The sequence below is a fragment of the Dermacentor variabilis genome, chromosome 4, assembly GCF_050947875.1.
Source record: "Dermacentor variabilis isolate Ectoservices chromosome 4, ASM5094787v1, whole genome shotgun sequence".
Classification (NCBI taxonomy): domain Eukaryota; kingdom Metazoa; phylum Arthropoda; class Arachnida; order Ixodida; family Ixodidae; genus Dermacentor; species Dermacentor variabilis.
The window spans coordinates 12646251-12661829 of NC_134571.1; the positions used below are offsets into that span (position 1 = coordinate 12646251).

The window sequence follows — 15579 nt, forward strand, 5'->3', positions numbered from 1 at the left end:
TTTGTAAAGTTCTCATTTACTGTGTCAAGATACGACCTACGTGCTACTTTGAGACAAGTAGCAGCAATACCGGATTTAACGATCGAACGGCCACAGCTTTAATTTAGGATTTATTAGCCGGCCTTGAACAAATGTGATTTCATCGCAGTCCCATCGTCATGTCCAGAAACTCTACGCTGTTATCCGATTTACACCCGTACGAGTCTATGAGAGAACAAATTGGTCTATAACACACACCCTTACTCCCGCAAGGGTGTGTGTGCGTATGTGCGTGCGCGCTAGTTATACACACCGTACTGATTTACGTCGTGGTTTCCTGTCTCGTGCAGTGTGACGCCGGAGCGGCTATCAATGCTTTCTTCCACGCCATCTACCGGAAGCAGCAGATGACCATGCTGCTGGGCACCTCTTCTTCCGAGGTCACCGAGCGCCTCGCCAAAGTGGTCAGCTACTGGGGCGTGCTGCAGGTGCGAAAAACGAGTAATTTATTTCGACAGATCATGTACAAGATGGTGGGCAAACACAGGGGCATAAAATTGCTTACGCGGCTTGCAGTGTCCTCGCATTGATACACAGAAATTCAACATCAAATTCTTGCTGTTTTTATGCTGCAGCCGAAACACTCCATTCCGCGGGTTAAGGGGTGCCTGTTTAGCATTGCCGTTGAGCGAATTTTTGCTAGACGCATTTTTCTCTGAGGTCAAAGTGATCACCTCTTTCAAATATGGATTCAGATTTGTCTGTCTTATAGGTTACCCGACTTCGTGGTGCCTTCAAGAGTGGTCTGTGTTATTCGGTCGGTGTTTGATTGTTTGTTTGTTTGTTTGTTTGTTTGTTTGTTTGTTTGTTTGTTTGTTTGTTTGTTTGTTTGTTTGTTTGTTTGTTTGTTTGTTTGTTTGTTTGTTTGTTTGTTTGGTTGGTTGGTTGGTTGGTTTTTCGGGGGGAGGGCGAAGGGATTTTTGTATGGTATGCATATATTTATTTTTCCATTTTCACTGGAATACCCTTTGATTCTCATGCGGAAACGGTTAAATAGATATTTCGCCCATTCCTTGTTCCGTGAACCGTTGCGCAGGCTGCTCTACACGGGAAGCCAAGGGAGGGATGTGCTCGATACCCCTTGCCGCTAATCATGACATTATTTTCTCATCTGCGCACAGGAACGCGACCATCAGTTCTGTATGGGGCAAAAAGGCGTACTGCTTCTTTGTATACTAACCACTTACTCTGTAGAAAGCAGGAGACCGTAGTGCACGTCCTTTTTTGGATAGCTGTAACATCATATTCGTCTGAAATACGTTCCAGCGACGATGTAGTCACCGTACAATGATGACGGCTAGTCCTTTATATATATATATATATATATATATATAACCGACATACTTTGCGGCTAATACCGTTAGCTTCAAGAGACTAATCAGCCAACATTCATTAATTAACTGTTTTATTACTGCATTGGCGGCAGTTGCCTGAATGGTAAACTTGGAGGCAGTCATGTTTTAATCCGCACCTTCTTTTTACATTGAAAATCGCACTTAACTCGACATATTCATCATAGATTTCCACAGGTCAATTGCGGCAATATTGAGACCTAGTGCGTTCCGCTGCGCGTCAGACGGCACCTTCCCGTACAAAAGCGTCGGGCGAAGTTTGAATGCCGCGGCAAATCCTGACCCCACACACAGACGCGACATGCTTGCCAGGCGAAGCGCCCCAGTTCGGTAGCTGGCGCGACCCGCCGAGACGCCCGGTTACAAACTTCCTCGCGCTTGTCGTCACCGGGCGTTTCGGTCTGACGTGACGAGAGCGGGGCCGACCTTCCTACGCGCTCCCACGGCGCTCGGTTTCGATATTCCCTGGATTTACCATTGAACTTTGATGAAAAATTTCTCCAATTAGATGTGACTTTAACCATTTTTAATGAGGGCGGATTAAAGTGTTAGTGCCTTCAAGTTCGTTTCTAGACAGTTGTCCCTAAGGCACTAATAAAAAAGTTGATAAAGTTTTGTTATTTGGTATTCTGAAGTTCTCGTTATTAGCGGCAAAGCATCTACGCCTCACCTAGAGATTCGTCTGAAGGAACGCCACGTTCGCTTACAGCCTTTCTATAAAAAAATCAGTGCTGTCTAAAAAGAACGTGTCCTACGTATATACATAATCAGAAAAGAAACAGAGTTCCATATGGCGCCCGCGCTTGATCCTTACGTACACATACACCACGTGATCTTTCTCTTCCACCTTCGCAGCGTTAGCAGAAGCCTTACATAATTCTGGAAACGTAAAACAGATGCGTGATCCGCCCACGAATATTTTTCTGAAGAGAGCTTGTGCCGGAAATCTTGCGCACGAAAGGCTGTAATGACGTCGTTCTGAAACTCATGGATGAGTTGGTGATAATCAAATCACATTAATTGTTACTGACAATGCATAGCAGCAACACTGAAAACTTTATTTCAATGGGGTACTGACTGAACGGCTGCATGCTGTTTATTACACCACAAAGGCAGATAACAAAAGAAAGGACATCTGAGTTATGAACCAAACATGGGTTGCTGCAGGTGCTACGACCGCCGAGTGCCACCGGGGCAGTGTATGCAGTCACGAGTAGGTCTGCATGTGTGCGGAATTGAAAAGCCTGGAAGCAGAGTGCATTTCGAGAACAGGGAAAAGAAGTCAACACAATATTTAGTCGCGGAGAAACGCGAGGCAGTGCCGCCACCATAGCGTCGGAACCGTCAGACGCTACGCGAAGCATCCTCGTGACAGAACGTGCGTTTGAAAGAGCGAGTTGCCGTTTGTCGACGAATAAAGAAAGCAAAAAAAAATAGCTGGCGAAAGATCGAAAGAAAGCTACTCGACCGCTTTAGAAGGTCGGAAGGAAACAAGTAAATAAATTCCGTTTATTGAATAAAGAACTATGCACTTGAAAGCGTGTGTTTGTGAGGATATTGAGGTAGCGTTAGTTGTTTCGTTGCGTAATTCCTAGGAGAACAGAGCCGGGGACCGGCACATCTGCAGCGGTAGCACGGATGGCAACACGCAGACGCCGGCTCGATACGCCTGTGCTGTCCTCTGCTCAAATGTGTCGGGCGATGACGCAGTTTCTGCGAAACGGAAGTATGTTATTTATTGTATTTATTTAGTACATACTACAGACCACAACAAGGCCCAAGCAAAACAGGCATGTCCATAGTAAAAATATTACAATAAACAGCGCATTTTATGGACGGACATATCATAACAAAAAAGGCAAATTCAACTATGAATAGATTAGAATCGCGCTATTAGTATACACAAATACAGCAGATACAGGGCTCTGTAAAAAAATACGCAAGAAGTATAAAAAAGATACAGTAATTACATTAGGATGCGGGAGACCTCGAGATAAACTGTTTCTGCGGCAGAAAACGTTGCCCGATCATTTTCCAGTACCTAGCGCGTGCGGCTTCTCCAGTGCACACAGGCGATCATCGGCGGAAGGGTTTAGTTTTCCTTCGCCGTATCGACAGGGTGAGGACGAACAGGTGGCCTGACGACTGAGTAACGGGCAGGGTGGACCCACTTTCCGGCTCCTAACTGCAGTCGCAGTAAAAGCTGGAACCGTGTCCAATTTAATTTCAAATTTTATTACATTAGCTGGTATTCCGTATAAATGACGCCCTCACCGTACTGGTTTTGCTGGGAACGGGATACGTCCTGTATGCGCAAGCGCCTGCGCATACGTTGCAGGGTGGAAAGTACACTTCCCACCCTGCATAAGACTCGGCGCGGTATTTGGTGACGCTATTCCCTCGCTTCGGGAAATGATTCTATTCCCGCGCTCTTTTGCGAACGGAGACTACCAGACAACAGACACCGAGCCATCGCGTGCCCAATGCCCAAAGGCCCGTGCGACAGTCTGAAAACACGAATGAACAGAGAACAAATGTACTTGAAGAAGTAAAAGAGTCAGTCCAAGCGCGTCAACTATCTTCGTGCATCCGTGAGCGCGCTCTGCTGTGGGCCATTCCCCGTGATCGCATAGCTCCTCTCCCCGATAAGCGAAGGCAGAAGAAGCTGCGAGCCTTGCCGCGGAGGGGCACCCGGTGTACCCTTCTGCTGCCGAATGGGAGGCACGTGACCCCGCGCTCGCACAGCATAGCACGTTGCCTCTCGGGTGGCGCACGTGACAAGTGCTCCCAAGCTCGCGTGGCCTATCCGAGTGCCGGGTGGGCCGACGTGCAGCCCCGCCTAAAGCAGCAACTGGAATGAACCACGCAGACAGACGGGCGGCTCATCCACCCATCTTCGTTTGCTTTATCTGCTCCAAGCAGACAAGGTCTATAGCTGCATCGTGCTAGCTAGTGTGGGCGCTTCTATGTGACGAGTACCGACATTGCACACGGCACTAAGATTCTCGCGGACTCGAAGTTTCACCAGATAATATGTCACTACAGCAGTGTTACCATTAAAGAACCCTAGTTTACTGTTCCTCCCACAGTTTCTTACAGACACCGATTTGTCCAGCGAATAAGTGGTCGATTTTAAGAGCACTGCTCTATTGCTCATTATCACCAATTGGTTAACGCAGTCGACTCCAAGGACTCTTCACTGTTTGTGGGGTGGACGTATAGCGTAGTGGCGTAGAAGGATGATGGTTTGAGCTAGTTGGTTTTCAATTTTAGACTGTGTGGTACAGTTCCAAGCGGGACAGGGGACACAGGAAGAAAAAAGTACAAGCGCCTACTGCCAGCTGAAAATTTATTGCCTGATACAAAGCGGAGGAAGAACGACAAAAAAAAACCTTGCATCGGGCAATAAATTTTCAGTTGGTAGTAAGCGCTTGTGCTCGTTTATTGCTGTGTCCCCTGTCCCGCTTCGCGCTGTACCGCACAGTGCAGTGGAGCCAGCGTACATTCACACCGTCTCCTCGTATTTCTTATCCTTGCTGGCAGCATTGATTATAAGTGGCATGCTTACTACTCATTTTAAGTTGTGCCTGCTTAGCCCCCCACAGATAAAAATAAAATGCTCGAGCGGAACGATTGCCGGTATGCCATTCCGAGGCTAGAACAACTTGTAGCTACAACCATCCTCCTCCTCCGTTTGTATGCGTCGCCCTCGTGATCTCTTCGCCTTTTATTGCAAAAAAAAAAAATGTCATTTGTTTTTTTTTTCTTTGTCCGGAGTGCACAGCACCTTTCCCTGACAGGACTTCTTCGTCTCTACGCGCTAGCAGAAACGTGGCGTTTGCGTTCCACGTGTAGCCCTGAGTGTATGGCGAGCACAAGAAAAGACGAACGAAATAAATAAATTATTTACAGGAAAAGCTCTGGAACATGCATTCAAGCAAGCTTGTCAGTGATCACATTACGTGTCTCAATCTGCCGCTACATTGCATTCGAAAAAAGCACGCAGGCTTACAAGAGATCATCAGCAGCCGCGCGCGCTTTCTAACTTCATTTTATTTGTGAGAAATAAGGAAAGAGGGAGAACTTTACGGCCGAACCCCTTGTGCGTCCGAATTATGGTCCTTCATCTCCGTTGTCGCTATAGCATCTCAGCCAGTGCAGAAAAAAGTTAGCGAGAAAAACCGTAATACTCTCGAAAAGTCGATGTAGAAACACTTTCGCAGTGACAAAGCAAGATGATATGATCAGTGCCGAATAAGCTGGTTAGTGTTGTGGCTGCTGTCGCAGAGCACGTTCACGTTGGGGTTAAGCATTGCGCGTACAGATTTCCCGGTGAATTGCAAGGAGTTCGGAAGATGGAAGCGAGTCGTGAGTAAGCAAGGGAGTAGACGAAGCTAGCAGGTGTGAAGATGGACAGAGGGCGAGCGAGATGACTCCTCAATGACTGTTCTTGACGGTCAGTGACGTAAACTAGGGTAGTTGCTTGGGCTAATTGGTAATTCATGATAAAAAATAACGTGCAGCGCGAAGGACTGCGAGAGACGACGTACACAGCGCTCGTGATGATCGTTCAGTTCTCGTAACGATTGACTCCTCGTGACGATCAGTGACGACAACTACTCAGGATGACCACGCTTCACCATCAGACGCGATTTTGTTCAAGCCGATTCACCTACCTGACACCTTAACACCTTAATCTTAACCGTAACACCTTAACCTTAACGGACACCTTAACCGGTCGTTTTTTTAGAGAAATGACAGCGGTAAGCGATGCAGTCTACTCAGCTAACGCCCCGAAAACAAAGCTGCGCTGGCGTTTGCTGCACTTCAGAAGTTCACCAGAAAGTGCCGCAAGACGTGTCTGGCAAAATGCACCCTTAGGTGAAAAGTTTTATGTACCGCTGGTGCACTCTTTCGAGTGCTCTTTAAGTCATCTCGCTCGAGTGCAGCCCTGCTTGGACGATAGTAGTCCGTGTTCTGTCGTGTGTCGGGAATAGACTCTACCTGTGACTGGACTCAGATTCGAAGCATGGCCGACACCGCAAATGTCCCAGCCGCGTGAAAAGGGGATGGAAAATAGCATAAAGTTCGGTGCACGGACTACAGGCTGCATTCGCTGTGGCTCGCTCACTGCCGGCAGCATTCGAGTTGACAGAGTGGCCGCCAAGGGGGACGACGCGGGTTCCACCTCCCCGGTTGCATTATAATTGCAGAGCAGCCGGTGTTGCAAGGAAGAGACGCGTGCGGGAACGCTTCCCTGCGCTAGAGCTCGGCTCGACAGCGAAGTCAACGGCGGCGTGAGCTCGCCCAGGGGTTCTTCACACACACCTGTCTCTCTCGAGGGCGCCGCGCTGCACGACGACAGGTCGCCTGCTTCGCGTGCGCGCGAGTTTAGCGTACTTGCCGAGAGATCTGCGAGCAGCGTCAAGCACACGCACAGGGTTGAAAAGCACGTAAAACTGATATGCGCAAAGAAAGTCAGATTGGCCCCGTATAGGCACTATACCACTTCGCGGAAGGGCCAGCGCCTGTCTCTGACGTGACGCCGCTGGTCGAGAATCTAGAAGCACGGAGTCTGAGCAGCGTGCGATCGCGGCGCACCGCAGCTTTCAGTAAACTTTTTTTTTCGAGCGAGAGGGGCTCCCGACACCTGACATTAAGCATGCACAGTATGCACATGCTTAATGTCAGGGGTCACAGTTCCTGCATGCCACTCCACGTGTCCTTTAACTACAGCGCCTTCTAGGGCGTGTTCAAGCATCGAATTTACGGCGTTCTTCACACGCTTATTTCTTCCCGCTGTGTAGTAATGTGTGGGAGTTTTGGATCCTGCGTGTTCTTCATTTCTAGTCTTAAGCTTCTGTCCCTTTTTAGTTGTCTGCAACATTTATTGATTTTTTTAACAGCATGCCCCTGAGTTCTACACAACCCTGACCACGGAGTCTGCAGTGTGTAAATAAGTAAATAAATACTTGGTTAATTAATTAGTTAAGAGAAACTAGCTCAACGAGTGAAACTCAGCATTGGACTGTCCCAACATGAAAAACAGCATACAAGAGAAATTATGTAAGCGCAATGCAAAGTACTCTGCTCGCAAGTGATAATCATTTGATGTAATCGAGCCAGAAAAACAGCAGCCAATAAAAGTTGTGATTTATTCTGCTTGTTTGCTCGTCATTTTATCCAGATATTTGGCCTATCGTCGTTGCACTAAACAACAGTTTGCTGTACTGCATTGCGTCCTAACCCAAGCACACTATGCTCTTTTGATTTTTTATCACTGCCCATCCTTTGACACTCATCGACGTATTTTACAAGGGAAGCTCAACCTGCTAAACAATGCAGCGCTATCACAAGAAATTATCTTCGCACCACGGCCTATGTGTTCTTGCATGCAAAATGCCACAAAAGCCCTTCTGCGTTTCTTGAAGGACACTGGATTGTATGAACGCTTGTGACAGTGGAGATTCCTCTGCGACTGACTGTGAAGGACTCAGGATTATTTTTCTTTTCTTTCCTTATCTTTTCTTCCCTTTGTCCCCTCCCAAGTGCAAGGTAGTTAACCGGGCACGTCCTTGGTTAAACTCTCTACCTTTCCCTCTTCGTTTATCTCTCTCTCTCTCTCTTTGTGTTCAAATTGATGCACCTGTCGATGCTTCGGCAAATCACGAAGCGGTTTTTTTTTCCGCTGTGTATTTCCTTTAAAACACAGTTTTCTAAATTAAAAGCAATTCCGTGATTTTCCAATCGCTTGATCGTCACCGCATACATGTGTGCACTTGCGTGTGCGTGCGTGCGTAGATAACTGGGAAGAAGCAACACGATCGAACGCTCGAGTTGTTCGGGCGTGCAGTCAGGGTTTTCGACGCGAAAGGGAGCCTAATTAATTTTAAGCAGGTCCTTTAAGTTCTCGCATCCCTGATCACAGCCGAAGGCGACCTCTCTTTTTCATTGGCATTCTGGTAAATAAAAAGAATGATCACTAATTCAGCAACTGGAACGTATTCTTTATTTTGTCTCCGCCTATATGCCGCCAAGTCACCCACGAGGCCTTTATGGTAGACGCTTTGCACTTGAGTCCATTTATTCGCATTTCCCTTGTATTCCAGATTTTTAAAAATCTATCGGAGCCTTGATTAGGTTCTCAAGACGCAATCTGCACTTTGTTTCTTTCCTATATGTGCAAGAACTGCTACGTGTAAAGTCGACGTATTAATATAATGATGCAACATGACAGGCCCCTTTGCGGATGCTCCTATGCTTGAAACTTTGCTGAAATACACTTTGCGGAAGGACACGATGAAGCAGCAGGTTATGCGGAAATAAGGAAGGCGTGGTCGCGTGTCTCATTTAATGTTGGTGCCCGTTGGTGTTACGGTGTTTATATATATATATATATATATATATATATATATATATATATATATATATATATATATGGCGCCAGATACATCCTCAATCCTCGCGGGTATCTGGGTATCTTCTTCCTGTACTATCTGTGACAAAAGCATGCGCATGCTTATTTTAAACCAGTTCTACGAAGATGACTTGCAACATGTAACATACTATACATGTCTGTTTTTAAAGTGAAAAAGAATACCTGCACCATAACTTCGTGCAAATATCTCCTTATTTAGTCCTGTCAGTAATGTAAAGGCGTGCATGCAGGCGGAAGGGTTATATAGGTGCACACCGATAATTTAATTGCTGTGCCACCTTCACACATAAAGAAAAATTCATTTGGTGCATTACCTCGTGTATAGTACACAGGGAACTTTTTTAGACTATATAGATATCTTTTTAAGAGCTATGAGCGTCAAAATTCGTTAAAGAGCGTTTCTGTCTGATGTAATACCTAGGCTATCGTCGCGTTCGGTTTCAAGACTGCCAAACTTGAGCAATGAAATTCGATGATGAATATCTCGAATCAGGCGCGGCTTTCACGATTTAAGATTTGTAGTTAAACTACCCCCAGGGTCCAGAATTAAAAAAGTTAAGTACTATTTTTTTGTTGATTGCTCTTCGGAAATTGACATTAATAGCGTGAAAGTATGTCCGCCTAAGTGTTGCCAAATCGTGGGAAATTTCCTATATTATGGATAAATGAGGGCTCCGGGAAAAACTTGAAATTAATTTTTTGGCAATGCAAAATGTTACAAAATTGTAGGTTATGTCTAAAATGCTGTTTCGTTCATTTTTATTGCACCGGGTACCCACAGTGACAATAATAATTACTTTTGTAGGTATCCAACTGAACTTAAGTAAATCCGACCTACCTAAACCGTCACAAAGATGCCGTTCTTGATAGTTTCGAAATCTAAGCACCCTTCATTCGGCCAGATTTGGTCACGTTTGTGGCAGCTAGCTACAAGAACTATTGCAGAGACGGATATTCCTTCAAGCTCGCGTAAGCGGCCTTACAATAAGCTTTCTGTTGAACGCTGTGCAAGTAAAAGTAAATGTTAGAAGAAGTTTCAGCAATGCTCTCAGGAGGATGCTTCGTTAAAGCTTGCTCCAGTGAAAGGTAACCTCTATCGGAGCTTCATACATTTTTGTGCCACCAACATGCCTTCGGCCAGGAAATACCGGTGCACCAAAAAAGAAACACTGAGTGATAGACATCTTCAATTTTTGCTTTTAAGCATGATCCTTGAAACGTTTTGTGAATCATGAAACAAACAACTCCTTTGATGCTTTAGAAACTTTTTGAGCAGAAGTCTGTTCATATAGAAAAGAAAACCCACAGTTTTGCCCAAAAGTCGAAGCATCGATTGCGATAGCTAATTATTAGATAACTGTAGAAAGTAAGAATAGTAGTTTTATCGACCGCACAAACTTGTGAAATTTGTTTAGTAACTAAATTACCTTTAATAAATTAACGCACCAGGCAAGCCCAGTTTGCCTGGGCTTGCCTGGTGTCGCGCAAGCCCAGGCAAACATGAACACATTTCACTTGAAGACCGCAGGCACTCCCTGTCAAAACGCTAGCGTGAGGAAGAGTAGGAGCAGCAGCGAGCAAATTGACCTTCGTGCTACCTTGCTTCAACGCGAACTAAGCGGCGAGAACACGGCACACACGAAGTTATCATCCCTCGGTGAGCGTAGACTCTCTACGCATCGCAGATCGATTTCAAGACAGGGCAAGCGACGCCGCGCTCCGCCGCGCCGTAAGCAGCCGCCGCCGGAGTAGAACGCCCCCGCCCCCTCTCTCAGTGTCTTGCGCACGATGGAAGACGGCGCCCCCCCACCTCCTTCCTCCCTTGATCGCGCGAGAGTGAGCCACCATGCTCGGCTCACCCTCGCACCCTGTCAGTCGCACCCACAGCATACGGCGCTCGGTGTTAAGAACGGCCCACTTAGGTGCAAGTTTTGCCAGTCAGTTGCGACAGCGGTGTCGACTTCCTGGAACGCCACCGCAACCCTCTTGCCACACGGCGTCACTAAGTCTACTGTGTCGGCATTACAATGCGCCACGTCCGCCACTCTGCGTCGCGGAATTGCCGAGATGAGTTCGACGAACCAGGCTTTGTGACAGAACCCGCCACTTCCGACCTGGTCTGCCGCGAGCGGGGGAGTTGCCGAGGGAACGTCTACGGAGGCCCCTTCCCATGCGCCTTTCAAGACGCAAGACAATGGACCACCGGCGGCCGCGCTGCGGGGGTCAGCTCGGGGGATAAGATACGCCTTTCCTGAAGTAAGCCCCGAGCTCTGCGAAGACCGTCTGACATCGGTGGGGGCCGTGAACCTGTGCGGAAGTGTGTGTGTGTCCCTCCTGCAGAGAGGTGGCTTGTTTACGATGACTGGTCGAACGTTTCCCTCACCTTGGGATCGAGGGAGTACCGAGTGTTTATAGATCGCTGTCCTGCGGCTGCTCAGTGTACTTTCTCTCGCAGTCATGCTAGACTGATGAACTGCAACGTCCTTATGTAGATACTGCAACTAAACCCATATTCCTCGTTCTCGATGAGAAGCAGTCCTTCCCTTCAACAACGTCCTCAGCGTGGATAAGTTGGACGACGGCATGGGCCAGCTACTATCTAATTCATGCCCGACTCCAATCTTGACAACTGGTTACGAACGGTGGGATTGACCTCCCAATCCTTACAACGGCCACGATGTTATCGCACTTGGACTTCATACGGAACATCACACCGGTGACGCCGACGGCGCAGATGTGCCTGAAGTTTCCATATATTTGCTATCGCAATAAAGGGAAAGCTCACCGTTGGACAAGAAAAATCGAGGCAAATGTCACCTCCAAACGCGGAAGAAATACGCACGACCAGTCTGGTAACACTGGTGCGCCTCGTCTTACAACTCCTCTGCAAAAACTTCTCGCCCGCTACAAATCATAACCGTTTTATTATACAGTCTAGATAATCTAAAAAAACTCCCTGTGTAAAGCCACCTGCCCCAACTGTACGACCCTGGCCCAAAACATGACATGTATCGCCTGCTGCAGACATGGCCAGACACACGACATATCCTGGAGCGCTTTCTCAGACGGTTTGGCCTCCGCAGTGACCGGCATGCTGACAGCAAGTGTAGTGATGGTTGCTCTATTTGTAGAGCCTTGCTGGGCTTCCTGCGAGATGCAGTCTTGCATTAGTATTTATATTTTTCTTTTTCTAGTATTTTCTTATGCCGTAAGGAAGCCCTACTGGAGAAAAAGAAACAGAAAGATAAGATAAGAAGGTAAGATAAGAAACCTACCAAGAAATGTGTTGCTGATCAACACAGCTAGCTAACAGTGACGTATATAACAGCAAGGCGTTCGACTAGCTGTTGAAAACCGTGCTTCATGGTCTGACGTGATATGCTTTGTCATGGATTCCAGGCGGCTTCGCTTCACTTCACTTCAGAAATTATTAATTTCTTATGACGTAAACACGGATGCACAGAATGGTGCTACTTAAAATAGTGCAACAAGTCGCTCAGTCGTGGAGCAGGATTAATTTTCTGTAGTTCCTCAGTGCCGGTTTATTTTAGTGTATTCTGTGAACCACTTTGCTCACAGTACGTGCATTCATGCACAGCACGAAACAGCACAACTTTGGCATAGTAATTTTCGGTAGGTATTTACGGCAGGACCACGAGCGTCAAGCAATGAGCAAGGAGAGGCTGCTTAGCTTTCTGGCTTGTCGGCTCGGGAGTGGAGCGAGCGTTCCACACACCGGCTGCCGGGGCGTTGCGAGCAAACCGGTGTCGCTTCACGCTAAAGGCAGAAGCCTACAGAGATACGAACATGTGTCTGAGTGGGAGAGAGCTCTGAGCTGCTAAAACAGCGTAGAGAGATAGAGAGAGAGAAACGAAGAGGGAAAGGCAGGGAGGTTAGCCAAGGACGTGCTCGGTTGGTTACCCTACAATTAGGGAGGCGGAAAGGGAAGAACAGATAAGGAGAGAAAAGAAAATAATAGTCATTCACAGTCAGTCTCTCTATTAGCGCTCCATTATCTAGCAGGTTGAGTTTCGCTCGTAAAGTACGTCGCTGAGTGTCAATGGATGGGCAGTGACACAGAAGGTGCTCTAGTCTCATCGCACCCGCACTAATTGCACACCGTACTGTTGGCCATTCCTATCAGGTATGAATAAGAATTCGTAGATGCGACGCCCAACCACATGCGACACTGAAAGTTGTTTCGCGACGGGAGCGTCTAGGCGGCAGGCGAAGTCGCAAGTTAGGGTCGAGAGAGTGCAAGCGTGAGTTGATGAAACCCGGTGAATTCCATCGTAGAAGTGTGATGTGGCGAGCCAGTGACTGAAGTTGTCGCGTAGCGTCGGTTCTTGAAAGTGGTATAGGAACGCGCTAATGTTTTTGGTGAGCCTAACGCGCGGTGAGCCGATCTGCTTTGCCGTTGCCGACAGTTCCGCAATGGCTTGGCAACCAATGACATACTTTCTCGAGGGCGTGATTATGAGCGTGCTTTATTTCGTACATTAGCTGCTCGTGTAACCCATGACGTAGGGCAAACTGCAGAGTTTCTAGGGTTGCTGTGGAATCGCAGAAAATGGCCCACCGATTTGTTGGCTGCTGGAGCATGTACTTGAGTGCAACTTGAAAAGGCGCAAGTTCTGCTTCTGTCGATGTTGTATTGTGCGAATATTTAAATGGCAAAGAGACGGCGTCTGATGGAACAACTACTGCTCTGGTAAAGCTGTTTTAATTGGTTTAGAACCATCCGTGTAAATGTGTATGCGGTCAAAATAAGACTCGTTGAGAACAAGCAGAGACAACTGTTTCTAGGCTAGCGGTGACAAGTCTGCCTTCTTAGCAATCCCAGGAATTGAGTGGCACACGGGAATTTGCCGGAGACACCGCAATGCCGATGTTGGGCGTTTCGCAGGCTTGAAGCCACATGGTACCGATTCGTGGTGTCTCGTCACAATACCACAGAACGTAGCCTGTGGTCTTCGCACTGGCAAATCGGCTAAGTAGTGGGATGGTAGCCGAGAAAACTGTCGAATGTTCGCTCTTAGTGTCTCACCGACGATATGAGTGGTGGTTGGCCGCTCCTGTGCAATGACAATTGCTGCAGCTGTCGAAGAACAACTCGGGAGGCCAAGACATGACCGAAGTGCTTGGGCTTGTACGCTCTGTAGTGCAAGGAGATTAGTCTTGCATGTGTCGGACAAAACAGGAAGACTGTATCGCAAAACCCGAGAAAAATTGCCATGGATAGCTGCAACATGGAGCGCACAGACGGCCCCACAATTTTCTTGGTACGAACTTGAACATATTCGCAATACAAATGAGCTTTTTCTTCATGTATGAGACAGGCGGACTCCAGGTGAGGTCACGATCCAGAATAACACCTAAGAGCCTGTGAGCTTCCTTGTACGCTATGGACTGGCCTTCGATACACAACGGGTAAAAGACATCACTTTACGTGTAAATGCCACTAGCACACATTTTTCTGTAGAAATCGTCAGACCTTGTCGGTGAAGGTATGCCGCTGTCAGAGTTGCCGCTTTCTGTATTCTGGCGCACACTTGTGGCCTTGTCACGCCGGATGCCCAGATGCAAATATCATCAGCGTAGCGCGAGACAATAGCCGCCTGTGGTAGCGTTTCGGCAAGCTCCACTAGAACGAGATTGAAAAAAAGGGGGCTCAACACTCCTTCTAGCGGGACACCATGACTGGAGACATATCTACTTGTCGGGCCATCCTCTGTAAGGACGAACACAGATCTCCGTGAGAAACAGCTCCTAATCCACATAAAGACGCGGCCTTCAAGTTCTGCAGCCTCAAGAGCTTGGAGAATAGCTTCACCGGTTAGTTGTCCTAGGCTCCTTTTACATCTAAAATTATTGTCACAGAGAGGCGCTTCATAGCTTTTTGTTGCTGCACGGAGGTCTAGAGATCAATAACTCTGTCAATTGGAGACCGACCACGTCGAAAACCAGCATAGCCTCGGGGTAAATGTTGTAGTATTCGAGGTGCCATTTCATACGTGTCAGCAACGTCCTTGCCATGGCCTCACCGATGCAACTCGCAAGTGCAACAGGCCGGTACGATGTAAGGTCCAGCGGAGACTTCCCAGGCTTCAGTAGAGGCACCAGTCGACTACACTTCCAACCTTCGGGGACTTTGCTGCGACGCGAAGATTGATTGAATATATCAAGAAGACAACGTTGTGCTGTTGAACCTAGATGCCTTAAGGCAGCGCAGGTCACCCCATCGGGACCGGGTGATGACGATCGCCTCCTCGCAGCCAAGGCCGCTTGCAATTATTCCATAGAGAAAGGCACTTCCATGTTTTGATCTCTCGCAATGGGAACGTCATGTAGAGAGAGGTCGGCCAGCAGATAGATGTCGCCCGTAACTTTGGCACAAAATTCTCCCGCGACCTCAGGCTCTGGACGACTTTGATGTGGAGCCAGCGCTGTCAAGGGACGACGTTGTTGCGGAGGTGAGCGAAGACCCTGAAAAGTTCTCCGCACGGGGTATAACGGCTTACGAGGGTCCAGCGATTCGCAGAAGCGCTTTCATCGTTGGTCCTGAAGTTTGTTCATCTGGCGATGAACTTTCTTCTGAATGCGTCGGGCTTCCCTCAGTTCATGAATCGACTTAGTAGGCCTATATCGTATCTCGGCATCACCCGAAGCCTCTCCAATTCTCCGTCGAAATCTGTGCGTCTTGTAGATGTTGTAAACGTCCGCGTAGGAACCTCCAGAGCTTGTATGATC

The 15579-nt window shown here is 47.6% G+C and overlaps 1 protein-coding gene across 1 annotated transcript in view; it reads left to right on the forward strand.

Moving 5' to 3' along the window:
- GABA-B-R3 (gamma-aminobutyric acid type B receptor subunit 3) overlaps window positions 1-15579 on the forward strand; it is a 453175-nt gene that overhangs the window by 260994 nt on the left and 176602 nt on the right. Inside the window, exon 2 of the mRNA XM_075688121.1 lies at window positions 330-467. Within this exon, the coding sequence (XP_075544236.1) occupies window positions 330-467 (138 nt within the window). The remainder of the gene's footprint in view (window positions 1-329; window positions 468-15579) is intronic.